Source organism: Myotis myotis, unplaced genomic scaffold, assembly GCF_014108235.1.
Source record: "Myotis myotis isolate mMyoMyo1 unplaced genomic scaffold, mMyoMyo1.p scaffold_m19_p_5, whole genome shotgun sequence".
NCBI classification, from domain to species: Eukaryota; Metazoa; Chordata; class Mammalia; order Chiroptera; family Vespertilionidae; genus Myotis; species Myotis myotis.
Window position 1 is genome coordinate 7116978 of NW_023416357.1, and position 16225 is coordinate 7133202.

Here is a 16225-nt window from a genome sequence, read left to right on the forward strand (position 1 = left end):
AGGAAAACCACAGGCTGCTGCTGGAGAGAAGAGCATTGATGAGACAAGAGCAGCCTGTCCGTGGCACTGGGCTCACTGCGGTTTCCCTGAGGCTCTGCTGGTGGGTCCAGGGAACAAGCAAAGAGCAGGTCTAACACGAGGCAGTCTCCCCTTTGTCGCCTCCTTGACATTCCTCACACAGTTTGTACCACTGCCGTCGGGGTGCTGGGACCAGGTACCTGGGGAGTCACTGGGCTCCACGTGCTTGTCCCTTTGGTAGGCCCGCAGAGGAGCACGCTCAGGGTTCAGGCTCATGAGTGTTTCCAGGTGGCACGTGATGGACCAGGCAGTGCTCATGGTCCCCGTGGCTTTTGTTCGTCTGACAGGCAGAGGCAGAGGACGGCTTACTGCTCTACTGTGGGGAGAGCAAACACGAGAGGGGCGACTTCATGGCCCTGGCCATCATCCGACGCTCACTCCAATTCAGGTAACTCCGCCCAAAGCCCACAGATATTGTAGTGCCACCTTATGTTATATTTCCATTTTTATAGTGTGACAAAAGTAAATGCAGATGGTGTTTTTTTTTTTAATGTTTTTATTGATTTCAGAGAGGAAGGGAGAGGGAAAGAGAGATAGAAACATCAATGATGAGAGAGAATCATTGACCAGCTGGATCCGCACGCCCCACACTGGGGGTCGAGCCCACAACCCAGGCATGTGCCCTGACCTGGAATTGAATCATGATCTCCTGGTTCATAGGTCGAAACTCAACCACTGAGCCACGCAGGCTGGGCCAGAATGGGTTTTTGTAGACAAGGAACAGTGTGCATAAGGTGAACGTGGGCCAGTTTAGTAAATACTGGAGCATCAGGGCCCCAGGTGACCTTTGAAGAATCAGGTACCTGACAACCATTCATTCATTCAACAGCAAGTGTGTCTTGAGCACCCACATGTGGGCAGATTGAAGATAACCAGACCGACTAGACAGATGTCATCCCAGAGAACAAGCCTTAGCTCAGTGATGGCGAACCTTTAGAGCTCGGCGTGCCAGCATTTTGAAAAACCCTAACTTAACTTTGGTGCCGTGTCACATATAGAAATTTTTTGATATTTGCAACCATAGTAAAACAAAGATTTATATTTTTGATATTTATTTTATATATTTAAATGCTATTTAACAAAGAAAAATCAACCAAAAAAATGAGTTCGCGTATCACCTCTGACACGCGTGTCATAGGTTCGCCATCACTGCCCTAGCTCTTCCGTGCACACATTTAAGCTGCCCCTGGTGCTTGTAAACCTAATTCTGAGCGCATTGGCTCCCAGAGAGGCCGTCAGCCTGAGATGATGTTTGTGGGATCTGAACACACAATGAGCTGATTGATCAAAGGATTGTTCCTTTTCCTCCTCCGCAGGTTTAACTGTGGAACTGGGGTTGCCATCATCGTAAGTGAGACCAAAATCAAACTAGGGGCCTGGCACACGGTCATGCTCTACAGAGATGGGCTGGACGGGCTGCTGCAGCTAAACAATAACACGCCGGTGACAGGCCAGTCCCAGGTGAGTCTCCACACGCCCTGCCCACCCACCTGGCACCACCAGAGGCATCTTGAGGGCCCACCACAGAGCAGAAGCACACTTGGCAGGACTCGGGCTCCTGTGGGATCTCGCCCCCCCAGCGGTACTGTCAGGGCACACATCCATCCCCCGTCCACCCAGGAGAGCGGAATCTGCAAGCAACATCGCAGTGGGCGCCCAGGGACAGGTTCTTTCTCCACAAGGACAGGAAGGCCTGGGGCAGAGGGAGAGCCACTATCAATGCCAGATGCGAAGCTGGCTTCTGAGACGGGGTGTCGCAATCCTGCGGCTTTAGGAAATACTTCCAAGAGGTTCACTTGGTTCAATCTGCAGGAATCGCCCATTCATCTACCTTTTTGGGGACCATGATTATAGGAAGTGGTGAAATAATTTAACCGTTGGGCTGCTCAGCAAATCGCCCAGGTATTCACATATTTGTCATGCTTGGGGCAATTTTAGGACTGTGTTTGGAATAAACACAGTTTATTTGGGTTTGGGTTAGCAACCCGCCAAGGAACCGAACCTGTAATTACAATCAGTCAGCTGCCCGTATTCTCTGAGGGAAAATGTAGCAAGAAGGCCTTTGTGTACCTGTGGAGAGCTTCCTCCCTGCCTGGGCTCTTTGCTCCTCTGTGCTGGCGAGACATGTTAAATGAAGGGCCACGCCTGCTGAGCCCCGGTAATGTGGACCCTCATGGTTCCAAAGGAACAGAAATTCAAGATAATGACTGTGAATCCAGTGAGATCACTTATGCATACATTTCTCAGGAAGGAAAAGACAGAATAAATGAACAACAGAGTCACATCCATGCCAGAACAATAGGCCCATATGATTAAAATTAAGTTTGATGGGAATAAAGAAGCTTTGAATTTGGGTCCAAAATACTAACATGAAAACAGGATGAAGAAACAACACCTCTGAAAATGGTGTAAGATTTAAAGCAAGGAGGTTCTATGAAGGTTAATAAACAGAACCATGTAGTAACAACAAGCTAATGAAATGATAGGTTACATTAATAGAGGCATACCATCTAGAAAACGGGAAGTGATAATTCTATTTTATTCTGGTGACTATATAGCTTCCAGAGCTCTAATGGTGACTGATCCTCGAAGAGGATTGTGTTCAGATCTGTGACCACACTCTCAGAGGTTTACAGAAAAACTGGAGCATGTGCAACAAGCAGTCAATGGAACAGGAAGATGACTTGAAGTCCCTGGAATGATTGATTGAAGGAGCGTTGTTTAGTGTGAAGAAGAGAAGATGAAGGTGTGGAGGTAGCTTTTCATCAGAGTCAAAGGGAGAGTGTTGAGGAAGAAGGACTTACTCTGTGATCCCAAGGCTGACACTGAATGGGTGAGCCACAGAGAGCCAATTGTAGCTTTACCCAATCACACACAGGTGTACAGACGCGCAAGGGACTTTCTCAGGAGATGGCTCCCTGTCTGAGGGGATGCTCCAAAAGAAACTTCGCAGAACCATTGGGAGGGATGTTCAAGGAATCCAGCAGCCAATGGGAGTTTGGCTATTTGAGTTTTCATATTATTTCTAATCCTAAGAGTCTGTGATTTTAATACTGTGAGAATTAATTGCAAGAAGCATATAATTGTATGGATACTCAGGGCAACGTTGTCTCTCTACTCCCAGGACGTGCCAAGCAAGTTGTGTGAACAGGACCACAGATGTGGAATGTTGAATAAACGGCCTTGAGGAGAAAATGACTCTGTCTTAAGTTAGAGTTCCTCAGAGACAGGCCAGAGAAGGAGTCTTGTGCAAATGGTGCATTAACATAGTGTTGCCATAGGAACCTGTAAGGGAGGGAGAGATGGACGGGGAAGGGCGAAAGTAGGCACAGGTGAGCTCTCAGGTGGACCTCTTCAGGGTGCGACTGCAGCCTGACCCCACAGGGAAGCTTGAGGATACCTTACACCTCCGGGTGACTCCAGCCCAAAGCCAGCAGGTTGGATTTTTGTACTTCTGCACTCATTAGAAACTGTTAAGGGCTGTGCTGGGGGAATGCAAACTCGGGGGCAATCCCAGTTCTCTGCATAAGCAGGCAAAGCAGGCTCCAGGGGCCTGAAGGCAGCCCTCCTCAGAGCAGGTAAAGGCCAGGCTCGAAGACTGTCACCTGGGGTGTTGTGAATGGAGCCTCCAAGGAACCAGCCACCAAGGAGAAAGGGAGGGAGCTCTCAGGCCCCTGCCGTGGTCCTGGGTGAGGGAGCAGGGCTAGAGGGTGGATATGGGATCCAGAAGGAGCGAATCCGGAGGATGTGGATGAAATAAGCCAACAGGGCACCCAATCCCTGTAACAGAGCAGTATGTCGGTGGCTGGCAAACAATTAATCCTTAAGCTTCACTGCACGTACTAACTCTGCCCAGCTCATGGTCAGTGTACTGTTTACCAAGGAGTCTTATCTGTTCACTAGAGGCCCAGTGCACCTGTGGGGTCCCTTGGCCTGGCCTGCACCCTCTCATAATCCAGGACCTCCTGGGGGATGTCAGACTGCCAGTTTTGGCCCGATCTTCGCAGGCCAGGCTGAGGGACCCTAATGATGCACAGATCTGTGCACGGGGCCTCTAGTATGCATATAAGATCTTTGGCTAATCTCTTCCTGCCCTCCCCCTTTCACCTCTTCCCTCTGAGACTCATTAGTCTGTTCCATGTTTCTATGCCTGTGCATTGAGCATCTGCCTCCTGGGTATAGTTCATGTCATAGCTACTGGTTGAACGGTCACTTAGGCTTTTATATATATAGATTAGCAGAGATAAAGCCATGACTAGATCTTCTACTTTTTGGTAACAAAAGTATAAAGGATAAAGAAGACATTTCAGTGGCTTAACTTCTGGGCATTTTATGAGTCTGGTAGCATGCCTTCTCCCAACCCCCTTCCATGTAGCCATTCATCCACATGAATGAGATATTTCCATAATCGCAGAAGCGTGTGGCCACGGGTGCCTTCATCTCGTCCCACCTGACATTCAGGTCTGTGTTTTACAACCTCACAAGCTGCGGTCCAGGCTGCGGTCTGCAGTAAAACTGGAAATGTCTCCACCTAAACTGTAATAACACTTAAAAAATAAAACAAACGTCCTATCCATGAGCAAATTTCAAAATATTTTGCAACAAAACCTGCTTGCTAATCCCCTCGCCCCTCCCAGTGTTTCCTGCAGGATGTAGTGTAAAGGTGAGCAGGACACAGAGAGGGTAGATGTTAGCCCACGTACACACACACACGAAGTATGATCCCCTTCGGAACACAGAGCAGCCCTGTGACCCCTCTGAGGTCCACAGTACGTTGGTGTCAGGACTGGAAGGAGAACGTTGTTTTTGGAGGCCCAGCCTGGTGCACGGCCTGCTGGGTTGCTCTTGGCTCTGCTCTCCTCCCCTCCTTTCGAGGCTTTCCAAAATCCTCCTTGCTCAAAACAGCCCTCCAAGAAGCTCACTGCGTCTCCTGCGGTGACCACGCATTTAATTTTGCTGCAGGGCAGGGTCTTAAAGATAAATACGATGGTTGTAAGCTACATCCTGATCATGCCCCTCATTAAAATCAGTTGCATTTTTGGCTTTGGGTGTTGGTTCGTGAATCATGGTCTTCCTCTTTCTTAAAGGGCCAGTACACTAAAATCACCTTCCGGACGCCTCTTTATCTTGGTGGGGCTCCCAGTACTTACTGGCTGGTCAGAGCCACAGGAACGGACCGAGGCTTTCAAGGCTGCGTGCAGTCGCTCACGGTGAACGGGGAGAGAGTGGACATGCGGCCCTGGCCCCTGGGGCGAGCCCTCGGTGGGGCCGATGTGGGTAAGTGGGTGCCAGGTGGGCAGGGGTGCTCCTGTGGGTGCCTTTTTGGTGTGGGCGGGTGTGGGGGTGAGTTGTGGGGGGCTGTGTTTGCGTCATCTGGTGACCTGCCCTTGAAAATGACCAAGTGCACCCTCCTTGGGCCTCTCTGATGTGTTTGGTTAAGAGAACTAACCAGCCCACCTGATAATGAATCTGTGAGCATTTTTACTCACTACCACTTTCTCTCCCTCATAAGATCATAACTTTCCGGGAGAAACAGGGCTGCTGAAGTCACATGCTGAGGCCTCAGGGAGCCTCCCTGCCCCTTGCTGCTCCAGACTGAGGCGGCCCTGAGCGAGGCCAGTTCATAAGCTTAGACGTGGCCGCTGAGCCCCTTCAGTGCTGAGCTTGGTTGATGCAATGTCCAACCAGCAGGAGGCAGCGCTTTAGGTAACTGGGCCACACAACTTAGGACACTTCCAACATCCTCACTCTGTTCACATTGCGGGGATTGAATCGCTCTCTCGTGGGAACAACAGAGAGAGGAATTAATGCAAAAACAACTCGGCCATCCCCGTCAGCGGTCAGTTGCCCCCAAATCTGTTGTGTCCACCATGTTTTAAAGTCTCTGTGGCTGTTCAGAAAGAACAGCGAGGACCCAGTGAAAAGGAAGCGTAGGTGCCACTCAGGCAGAAGGCTGGCGTGCAGCGGTGGGAGGTGTGAATCAGCAGGAGTGGGAGCCCCACTGTGTCTGTGCAGAGCCTGAGCCGTGGCGTGGCCAGCTCCGGGGCCTTGGGCTGGCTGGCGACAAAGCGGCTGTGTGATCCGTTCTGTGTGTAGGCGAGTGCAGCAGCGGGATCTGTGACGACACCTCGTGCATCCACGGCGGCACCTGCACGGCAGTCAGAGCTGACAACTACATCTGCCTCTGTCCCCTGGGATTTAAAGGGCGACACTGCGAGGATGGTGAGGAAGAAGCAAGTTGATGGCGATTTCTATCTGCTTGTTAATTGATGGGGATGTGAATTTCCATCGGTGTACTTTGAGCAAAGCCCATATGTGTTTCTGGGATTAACATTGCTTCCCGGGATGGTTGGGAGAATCTTTTTTCTTTTCTTTAAGGTGGAGTGTCTTAAAGTGTAGGTGTCAAACCAAACTTCATTTTAAGATGTTCCCGGGTCAGGTTTTGGGGGCTCCTCTTGGCCCCCAAATAACTTTGAAGAGCTTATATTTGTGTGGCCTGTTTCCGGCTCGGTTCGAAGCATTGTCAGCTCACGCTGCTTAGGTTATCTGAGGGCTTCGGAGGGAAGGTTGGGAAGACACGCCCAGAAACACCAACCCCGCGATGGGACGAGAGTGATCTTGTGTCATTTTCTTTGCACTGTCTGCTGAATTATCCCACCTCTCAACAACGTATATGTTGATTATATAAAAACATATAATCAGTTACACACACACATATGTATACATATGTAGAAACATGTGCACACACAAATACACATATGTAATAATGGAATATGTTTACATATTTTGGAAAACCACACAGAATTGAATGTGTTTTAACTTTTCCACCAGCGATTGAGATTTGGACTTAAGATGCCTTACTGGAGAAAGTTTTTGTAACACTGTATAATGTAAAATCTCATGTCACTACCCAACTAGCATGGCTCAGTGGTTGAGCATATGAACCAGAAGATCACAGTTCAATTCCTAGTCAGGGCACATGCCCAGGTTGCAGGCTGGATCCCCGGTGTGGGGCATGCAGGAGGCAGCCGATCAATGATTCTCTCATCATTGATGTTTCTATCTCTCTCTCCCTCTCCCTTCTCTGAAATAAATGAAAAAATATTTTTTAAAAAACCTCATGCCACCTAGAAGAGGGCATAGGAGTTGGGATAAGTGAGGCTGTTACATGCCATCTCGTATCTCCATGGCCTAACGTAATACAGGCCCAGGCCGATCCTTGCTCACAGTTCACATGGCTGCAGAGCTTGGAGGTGCTGGCGGTGGTGGACTGGCCTCTGTTCCACGCAGTCATTCAGGGACACAGTCCTCTGATCTTGCGTCCAGCCAGCAGAGGGGGGAGAGGGAACACAGGGAGGATGGAGGCAAGTTCTAGGGGCCCCACCTGCATAGGTGTGGTGCTCCCAGCCTCATGCCACTGGCCAGAGTTCAGTGAGCCCACCCACCTCACCACAGGGTGGTGCCCAGGGGAAAAGAACATGGCTAGTTCTGCTACGGAGGAGTTTCTGACCACATGCTTGTCTCTTCAGCTTTCACCCTGACCGTTCCTCAGTTCAGAGAGTCCCTGAGGTCCTACGCTGCCACGCCCTGGCCCCTGGAGCCCCGGCGGTACCTGTCCTTCATGGAGTTTGAGATCACCTTCCGGCCGGACTCGGGCGACGGCGTCCTCCTGTACAGCCACGACACAGGCAGCAGAGACTTCCTGTCCATCAACCTGGCGGGGGGCCACGTGGAATTCCGCTTTGACTGTGGCTCCGGGACTGCTGTGCTCAGGTAAGGGCTGAGAGCTTTAGGGGCTCCCCTTCCCCGAAAAGTCAGACTGCAGCCACGCTGGGAGAAGGTTCATGTCATTCCATAGTGTGTGACCTCCCTGTGTCCCCTACAGTGATCCTTCCCGAAACGTCTCTTGACTCATACAGATCGCAGGCTTCCTGTCCATCGTGCTGGCCTGCTGCAAGGCTCCCTTTTCTTACATGGCTGCCAAGAGGTGCCGATTCTCTGCTTGAAGCTAAGGAAAACGGGCTTGCTTCAGCGGGGGAGGGGGAGCGTGACAGCCTTCCTCTCCACATGGGGTCACACCGTGCCCTCAGCAGAGATGGGATGAGTTGTAATGAATCAGCACCTTTCCCCCAGAGTCATGTGGTGGGCGCTTAGCAAATGAACGATGACCAGTAAAATAGTACCAGCAGAGCCCTGGCCGGTGTGGCTCAGGTGGTTGAGCATCATCCCATGCACCCAAAGGTTGCCAGTTCGGTTCCCAGTCAGGGCACATATCCAGGTTGCGGGCTCAACTCCCTGGTAGGGGGCATGCAGGAGGCATCCAATTGATGATGTGCTCTCATATTGATGTTTCTCTCTCTCCATACCTCTTTCTTCCCCCCTTCCTCTCTCTCTAAAAATCAATTGAAATATATTTTTTAAAACTATTAACAGAAATTTAATGAACAGAAATGTCCTTGGTGACTTCACTTTGCATTTTGACTTTCCTCGTTGCCGTTCCTTCAGTGGTGACTTGCGCTTTAGCGAGTCTTTCACTGCTCCCCGTGCTCTGACACGAGTCCCCACCAGGTGCAAAGGCCCCCCTCTGACCAGTGTGCTCGAGGAGGCTCAAAAGCACGCGTGGTGGTAAATCGATGCCTCGAGTGCTGGCTTGTGTCTGCGGAATTGGTTCTGAGTTGTCAGAACTTTCCCTCACCTACCTGGTCTGTGGTGTGAATTTACTCAGATCGACGGTTCAGGGCCGTGTCTGTATCTCTGTGAGTCCCGGGCTGTGCAGGCATTTTTCTTGTTTGTTTGTGTCTCGCTCTTAACAGTGTTCCTCCCCTGGTAGTTTCTCCCTCCTATCCAGAGGCTGTGCTTCTCGCTCCCACGTGTGTCCACCTCTTCTCTGCTGGGGCTCACGGACGCCCTGCCTCCGAGCGGCCCCACAGCAGGGAATCAGTGAGCTTGCTATTGTTTTGAAGGTGATTGCAGGTCATAGTCAATCCACTCATCTTGCTGGGCTGTCATTTTCCAGAAAGAACATGTGGGTGAGATGTTACAGCCGTGCGTAGCCCTGAGTTGCTGGTCATAGTTCATGGCTGATGGGAAATCACTGCGTCGGATTTCCACGATTCTTCAAAAGGCCAGTTTGTTTCTGCCCTTATGGCTGAACCCCTGCCCATCAGTGACTCCTCCCACCGTGGGGGACGGACAGATGTGCTTGTACCCCTGGTCCTGCAAACACACTGGTGTTTCAAAACAACTCTGGGGGGTATTTAATTGATTCAGTTTACACATGATTAGTATGCAACCAGTCTAAGTGTTCGCTAAGAACTGTTTGTCAAGTTGAGAAAGGAAGGCGCCTTGCACACCACCTTGTACTTTCAAGTGGCTTCATCCTGGATAAGGAATGACTGGCAGGAGCCAGGGAGGGTTGTGGCTCATCAGCGCCCCTCCTGGACAGACTGCTCCCTGCACCTCAGCAGTGTAGCTAAGCTGGGGCGGGGGGGGGGGGGGGGGGGGGGGCGGCGCGGGGCCGGGGGGGGGGCGGGGTGTGTGTGTCAGATTCATGGGACCTCACCTCAGCAGTGTAGCTAAGCTGGGGCGGGGGGGGGGGGGCGGCGCGGGGGGGGGGGGAGGCGGGGGGTGTGTGTCAGATTCATGGGACCTCAGAAGACCAGCTTTGCTCTTCCTAATTCTGTGCCTACTTTTGACAAGAGTAGTTCTTAATTAAAAAATAATAATTTCGCCTGACCGGCATGGCTCAGTGATTGAGCATCGACCCATGACCCAGGAGGTCACAGTTCCATTCCTGGTCAGAGCACATACTCAGGTTGCGGGCTCAAACCCCAGTAGGGGGCGTGCAGGAGGCAGCTGATCAATGATGCTCGCTCATCATTAATGTTTCTCTCTCTCTCCTTTTCTCTCTGAAAGCAATAAAAATATGTTAAAATAATAGTAATAATAGTAATAATGTTATTGTTTTCCTGCCTGGCAGGAAAGGTGCTTAGAAACAAAATCCTTGAGGCTCTGGGGTGAGGAAGAGGAGACTCCAGGGCAAACCGACCACTGCGATCACTGATGGGGTTGCAGACACCCCTTTGGGAGAGATTTATGTTACAAACCATTCCAAAGACGATCTGCTCAGTTAAGCAAATTCTGTGAAAGCCTGGCCTACTGGAGGTTGTGGAATGGGCCACAGCCTTTTACCTTGAGGAAAAGGGTGCAGTGGTCCAATTCATTATGAGCTGGATTCAAAAATGGTGACAATTGTAAGGAGCCAGCGACGGCCGTGATCGATACAGCCGGGCTGAGCGAGAGGCGTATCTGCAGGAAATGACCTCTGCAGGTGAGAGCAGGACCGAGGCGCTGTTCCTCTGTGTGGACACGGGCCAGCTGAAGTGCCGCTGGGTGCTTTATTGCCTATTGATTTAGCCAAGGCGATTAAATCCTAATTGCGAAGGACAAATCACAAAAGCATTTGCCGGAGCGAAAAATCAAGTAAGGGTGACGACCTTTCAGTAACAGGGCGCATTGGTATTCCTGATGGTTTCCCGGCGATCGCCCGGGACCCCAGAGTAGCTGGAGCTGCAGCGGAGGCCAGGGACCGCGCTGCTAGGCATGCAGACGCGTGGGGACACTCCTCGTATGCCGCCCTGTAAAAAGCAATGTGCAGGACTCTGACCAGCTTCATTTAAACTTCAAGTGCTTCCACCTGGAATTTGAAACTGAATTTTTAAACTACTTTTAATCCTGTTCACCATCTCAGAGAACACGCAACCTGTCCTTGCCCCAGCGTTTTATTACGAAAACTCTCTAACGTAGAAGTTGGTAGGAGAGTACAGTGAACGTCATACCCACCTCCTATGGTCCACAGTTAATGCTTTGTTATATTGGCTTTTATCCCACATCTAGCCTGCCTTCCTTCCTCCTTTCTTTCCTTTTTTCCATCCATCCACCCACCCATCCATCCATCCATCCATCCATCTTATTTTCTATGTATTTCAGTGGTTACTGCAAGACATTAGTACACCAAGGAATCTCTGTTTTACTCAGAGCCCGTATAACTCTTCTTCTTCAAGGCTTGTGTGCCACAATGATCACATTTTACCCTCCTGCCACCCCTCATCTAGAAAACAAGGCTCCTCCTACCCCGCTTCAGGCCCGCCGTAAGGAGTAAATACGATAATGAATGCAATGTTCCCACCGTGAAGGGGTCCGATAAGTGGGGCGAACACTGCTGTGTCCACTAAGTAGGAAGGATCGTTTTCTTTTTGCCGAGCAGCGTGAGGTGCTGAGGTTGGCATCCTTGTCATCGGAGCTGATCGATGAACAGCATTCATAACCCGGAGGATGCTAACCCATGCTCAGTCTCCCTCCTTCCGCAGGAGTGAAGACCCCCTCGCCCTCGGCCGCTGGCACGAGCTGCGTGTATCTCGCACAGCGAAGAACGGCATCTTGCAGGTGGATAAGCAGAAGGTGGTGGAGGGCATGGCAGAGGTAAGGACTCACCTGTGCTCCTGACGGCGTGGGGGGGGCTGTTTCCTTTCTGTCCTGGTGACAAAGTGGCGAAGCACATGGACGCCAGGGCCAGGCTGCCTGGGCTACACCCGAGCCCCCGACCTGGCAAGTTACTTAACTTTTCTCTTCTTCAACTGTGAGTGCGGACAATAGCAGTAGACGCCTCACAGGGCAGCTCACGGATTAAGTGAGCTAATACAAGGGCAACACCTGAAGCATTGCCGGCCGCCCCCTTTGTTCCTGTGGGCGTGTATACAGTAGGCTCTGAAACCAGACTTCGGGGTTCAAAATCTGGCTGCCCTTACTTACCAGTAATGTGATCTCAGACTCTGAGTTTGTGTTTTCTCATCTATATAATGGGGGGTAATAATAGTCCTACCTCATGGAATTGTGCAGATTAGAATAATGATATATGTCACACACAGCAGTCCCTGGCATAGGGTCAGCACTGTTTAGCTTTACTTGTTAGTAGTATTTATATTGTACTTTCGTGGCCTGAATTTCTACTCAAGTTTACAACTTGATTTCATTTCCAAGGATATATCCGAAGGAAAATGACATTTTTAAGAAGAGATAGGAGAGATTTGCTTTAAGCTATAACCTACTAGGATTCTGCACACCCCAAAAATGTACAGATGCCTAAAAAAATGTTTGACTTTATTTTGTGCATTGCAAGATTTAAAGAGGGCAATGGTGAATGTGGGTGTTCTGCTGAGAAAATGGACCGGCAGAAAAATAAAAAGGAAGGAAAAGAGACTTTGGGTGGGGACAGAGGTATTTGGTGGAGGAGGAGAGAAGAAAAGACACACGTGTCTGGGAACCACCTCGGGGACAGCAGGGGGAGAAGGGGTGTCCCGAACCTCCCTGGGAATTAGAAGAATCCCAAACGGCCTGAAGGTTAGCAACAGAGACAATTCAGTCTGTGATCTGATGAAGGCAGAGCTGTGGCACCTGAATATAACAATAGCCGGCCATGCTGAGTGAGGGGTGCGTGTCCAGCTCAGTGCCAGGAGGGGCGACACTGTGCCCAGTCAGTCACACACAGCCCCGGGTACCAGCGGCTCATCACAGGGTCCACTTCCCACTCACGCTCCATGTCCGTCCATGGCCAGCGGCAGCTTCCGTCTGAGACCCAGACTTGGGGCACCAGGGGTCGGGACGAGGCAGGGCAAGCCACTCCCAGGCTCCGAAGGCTCCTGTCCAGCAGTGGTCCGTGTCTCTCTTGCTCCCGTTTCACTGAGATCGCAGGCTGTGTGCCCCATGTGAGATGGACAGGGTGGAGGCTGTCAACCTGGGTGGGGGGAGGGGCGGGGTCCTGCTGGCTGAGCATCCACCCCTTTGCTGTGACGCATCCGCATCTGTGAGGTAGACACTGCGGTTCCCCTTTTGTAGATGGTGAACCTGAGTCTCAGAGAGGCTATGAAATTTACAGACATCCAAAGAGGTGGTGAGGGGCCACGCAAAGTCCTGTGAGCGTCAGACCAACATGAAGACAGATTGTCCTGATGGGAATCCAGAGGACCCGAGGGCGCATGTGCTAGTCTTGACCATCTTTTCTCAACGTTACAGCATGTTTTGTTTCACCTGTTGGCAGGGCGGCTTCACGCAGATTAATTGCAACACGGATATCTTCATTGGCGGAGTCCCCAGCTACGATGAGGTGAAGAACAAGTCGGGCATCCTCAGGCCCTTCAGCGGGAGCATCCAGAAGGTATGGCTCGCTTGTTCCTGGTTGTTGTGTGACCTTGACTCCAGACAGTGGGATTGAGAATTGTGACCAGTGCTCAACCCGCTGCACCCAGGGACATTTTGAGAGAGTTTTGACATGTTTAAGATTTCATTTGTGAATGTTCACAGCAAGCTTTCCAACCCCACGTCTTATAAAGTCTCAGTCCGCTCCTGGGTCTATGCCCAGCAGACATAGCATGAACGCAACTCGATGAAGATGCATTTTTTCAGCAAATCCACAAACATATCCTGGGACTGGCACCAGGTTGCTTCCAAAGCTTCCACGAAAGGGAAGGAGGTGAATGGATCTAATAGCAACTCTTGGCTCTACGCTTCTCTGTAGCTTACCGGGCAGTTTGCTGAAGGCAAGAACCAACTCTTGTTGTCCCTCCCTACCCCCCACTTGAGCAATGGTTCATCAGTCACGTAACCCAGTTCTTCAATCACGTAACCCAGTTCTCAAGAGCGTAGAGTCCTTCCATAGAAGGTGCAGGAGGAAACCGCTCAGCTAGTGACAGACACGGGGCACGGACCCCACTCATCTTCATCTCTTCCTCCTCCCCCGGGGGCTGCCCTGCCATGACTCTTGGGTAGGAGAAGAGGGAGTTCTGTCTGCAGCAGACATGCAGGGCGACTCACCAGCCAGGTCTCCAGGCCCCCAAACCCTGGGGGACAGGGACTTGAAGGGAAGCATGCTGGGTTCCTGGGTGTTAGCGTCATCCAGTTTTCCTTCGGCCACCAGGGGTGGGGCGTGGGCCATTGACCTTAAAAACCTGAGGTGGGGAGGCGCAGGGAAGGCAGGTCCTACCAGGATTTGCTCCTGGGAGCTGGGAAGGGCCCCTGGGCTCAGCCTTTCTGGGTGTCCTAGTGTGGGGTCCAGGCAGTATTTGCTGACTCCTATGTGTTTCCCTTTGTTGCAACCGGTGGTGACAGTGACACCTCAATTCAGACCATTATTCCCCCTCTTACCCCCGTGACTGGGTTTGGCCTTGTTTAATCTTGTGTTTGAAATTCTCACTTGGGAAGCAAGCTGAGGCTCTAAGAGGGTTCCCACCCTCGCAGGCCCCCTCCTGGGCACAGCACACACAGCCCTTTCCTGTCCACTCCAGGGAAGGCCACCCTCCCCTCCCAGGTCCTGACCAAAGCCTTGGCTGTGCCATATCCTGTGGCGACTTATGCGGTGAATGGCTTGCCTCAGCTATGGTGACAGTTTCACAGCCCTTCACTCACGGCATGAAAAGGGGGAGGTTGTGGAGAGAGGCTGGCTGCTCTCCAGCAGCTTCTGAGATTCAGGACGAGGAAAGTTTGCTCCCAGCTCAGGACCAGGCCAACCTGTGGAAAGGGGGGCTAGTGGCCGGAAATGCCATTGCTAACTGCTTAGACCCCCTGCGGGGCGGGGTGTCCTGGGGCACTTTCTCTCCCTGAGTTCTGCAAAGCCTCCCCCACATGGAACACCAACAGCTCAGATAGATACAGTGCCTGAGTCAAGGGCTGGCAACAATGGGTGTATGGATTTGGGGCGGGAGCCCAGTAAGCTATTCCTAGAAGTCCTCTTTCTCCAGAGCCCCCTGCAGGGGACAGGGGGTGGGGCCTGGAGCGCTCTGGCCCCAGTGAGCATGCCCAGCAGTGGTGGGAATGTGAGCTGAGTTCCTCTCTTTTTCTTTAATGATGAGGAAGGGGTTGTAGAGGGGAAGGGAATTCAAGAGTGTCCGGGAAGGAGGCCAGCAAGAGCTGGGGGCTCCTGGCTGGTTGGTTCCGTTGATGGGAGCATCATCCTGTACACCAAAAGGTTGCAGGTTCGATTCCTGAACAGGGCACATACCTAGATTATGGTTTTAATCCCTGGTCAGGTGCATACAGGAGGCAACCAATTGATGTTTTCCTCTCACATCCTCACTTCGATGTTCTTTTCTCTTTCTCTCCTCCCTTCGTCTCTTTCTAAAAATCAATAACACATCTCCTCGGGTAAAGATTAAAAAAAAAAAAAAAAGAGCGGGTGGGACCATCGGGAGGGCCCCACTGATGGAGCCTGAGGCAGTACCCCAGGGCATTAGTCAGGCAACAGAGCAGTCCAGCGAGAAGCCGTTCCTCCACCCTCGCCTGAGCCTTCACTCCATGTCGGTTCTTTGTTCTGGATTCTTCCCTGTCTCAGCCTCAGCTGCATCTCAGGACCACCAGGAAGCCTGGAAAGATTACTGATGACCAGTCACACCCTCAGAGATTCTCACTCAGATATCTGGGTGGACCTGGGTGTTATTTCCTAAAAGTCCCCGGCGATTCTGAGAGGCAGCCTGGTGGGGACCCCACTTTGTAGGGACTGGGCTTTGTCTTTGAGCTCCGAGCCACCAGGCCTTCCAGACCACAGCACAGGCCCCCACGCGCCCCGGCCATCACGCTGGTTCCCGCATCATGTCACTTAGGACTACGAAGGCAGCTACCGGCCCTTGTCTCCTCTTCCCGAAGCTCTCGCTGCGCGTGGTCTGGGTCAGTGGCCGAGGGACCCTTCACACACCACCCAGTGTTTCCCGGGCCCCTGACGGTCTACGCTCTCTCCCCCAGATCACCCTGAACGACCGCGCCATCCACGTGAGGCACGACCTCACCCGCGGCGTGAACGTGGACAACGCAGCCCACCCGTGCGTGGCGGGCCCCTGTGCCCACGGGGGCAGCTGCCGGCCGCGGGAGGAGGGCTACGAGTGTGACTGCCCCCTGGGCTTCGAGGGCCTGCACTGCCAGCAAGGTACGCGGGCTGGGCCGGGCCGGGGCGGGGAGGGGCGGGGCGGGGAGGGGACTGTTGGTGACGGCAGGCCAGCCAGCCCGGTTATTTTCATCAGCGATTTCAGTGACATAGTTGATGGCTAATCACATATAAACTGCTATACTTATTTAACGATGAGAATGCTGAGGTCCTCCTGTA

The 16225-nt window shown here is 51.9% G+C and overlaps 1 protein-coding gene across 1 annotated transcript in view; it reads left to right on the top strand.

Moving 5' to 3' along the window:
- Nucleotides 1-16225, top strand: part of EGFLAM (EGF like, fibronectin type III and laminin G domains) — a 132087-nt gene that overhangs the window by 92038 nt on the left and 23824 nt on the right. Inside the window, exons 11-18 of the mRNA XM_036309791.1 lie at nucleotides 366-466; nucleotides 1395-1539; nucleotides 5166-5355; nucleotides 6175-6300; nucleotides 7608-7851; nucleotides 11448-11559; nucleotides 13175-13291; nucleotides 15868-16048. Coding sequence (XP_036165684.1) covers nucleotides 366-466; nucleotides 1395-1539; nucleotides 5166-5355; nucleotides 6175-6300; nucleotides 7608-7851; nucleotides 11448-11559; nucleotides 13175-13291; nucleotides 15868-16048 — 1216 coding nt within the window. The remainder of the gene's footprint in view (nucleotides 1-365; nucleotides 467-1394; nucleotides 1540-5165; nucleotides 5356-6174; nucleotides 6301-7607; nucleotides 7852-11447; nucleotides 11560-13174; nucleotides 13292-15867; nucleotides 16049-16225) is intronic.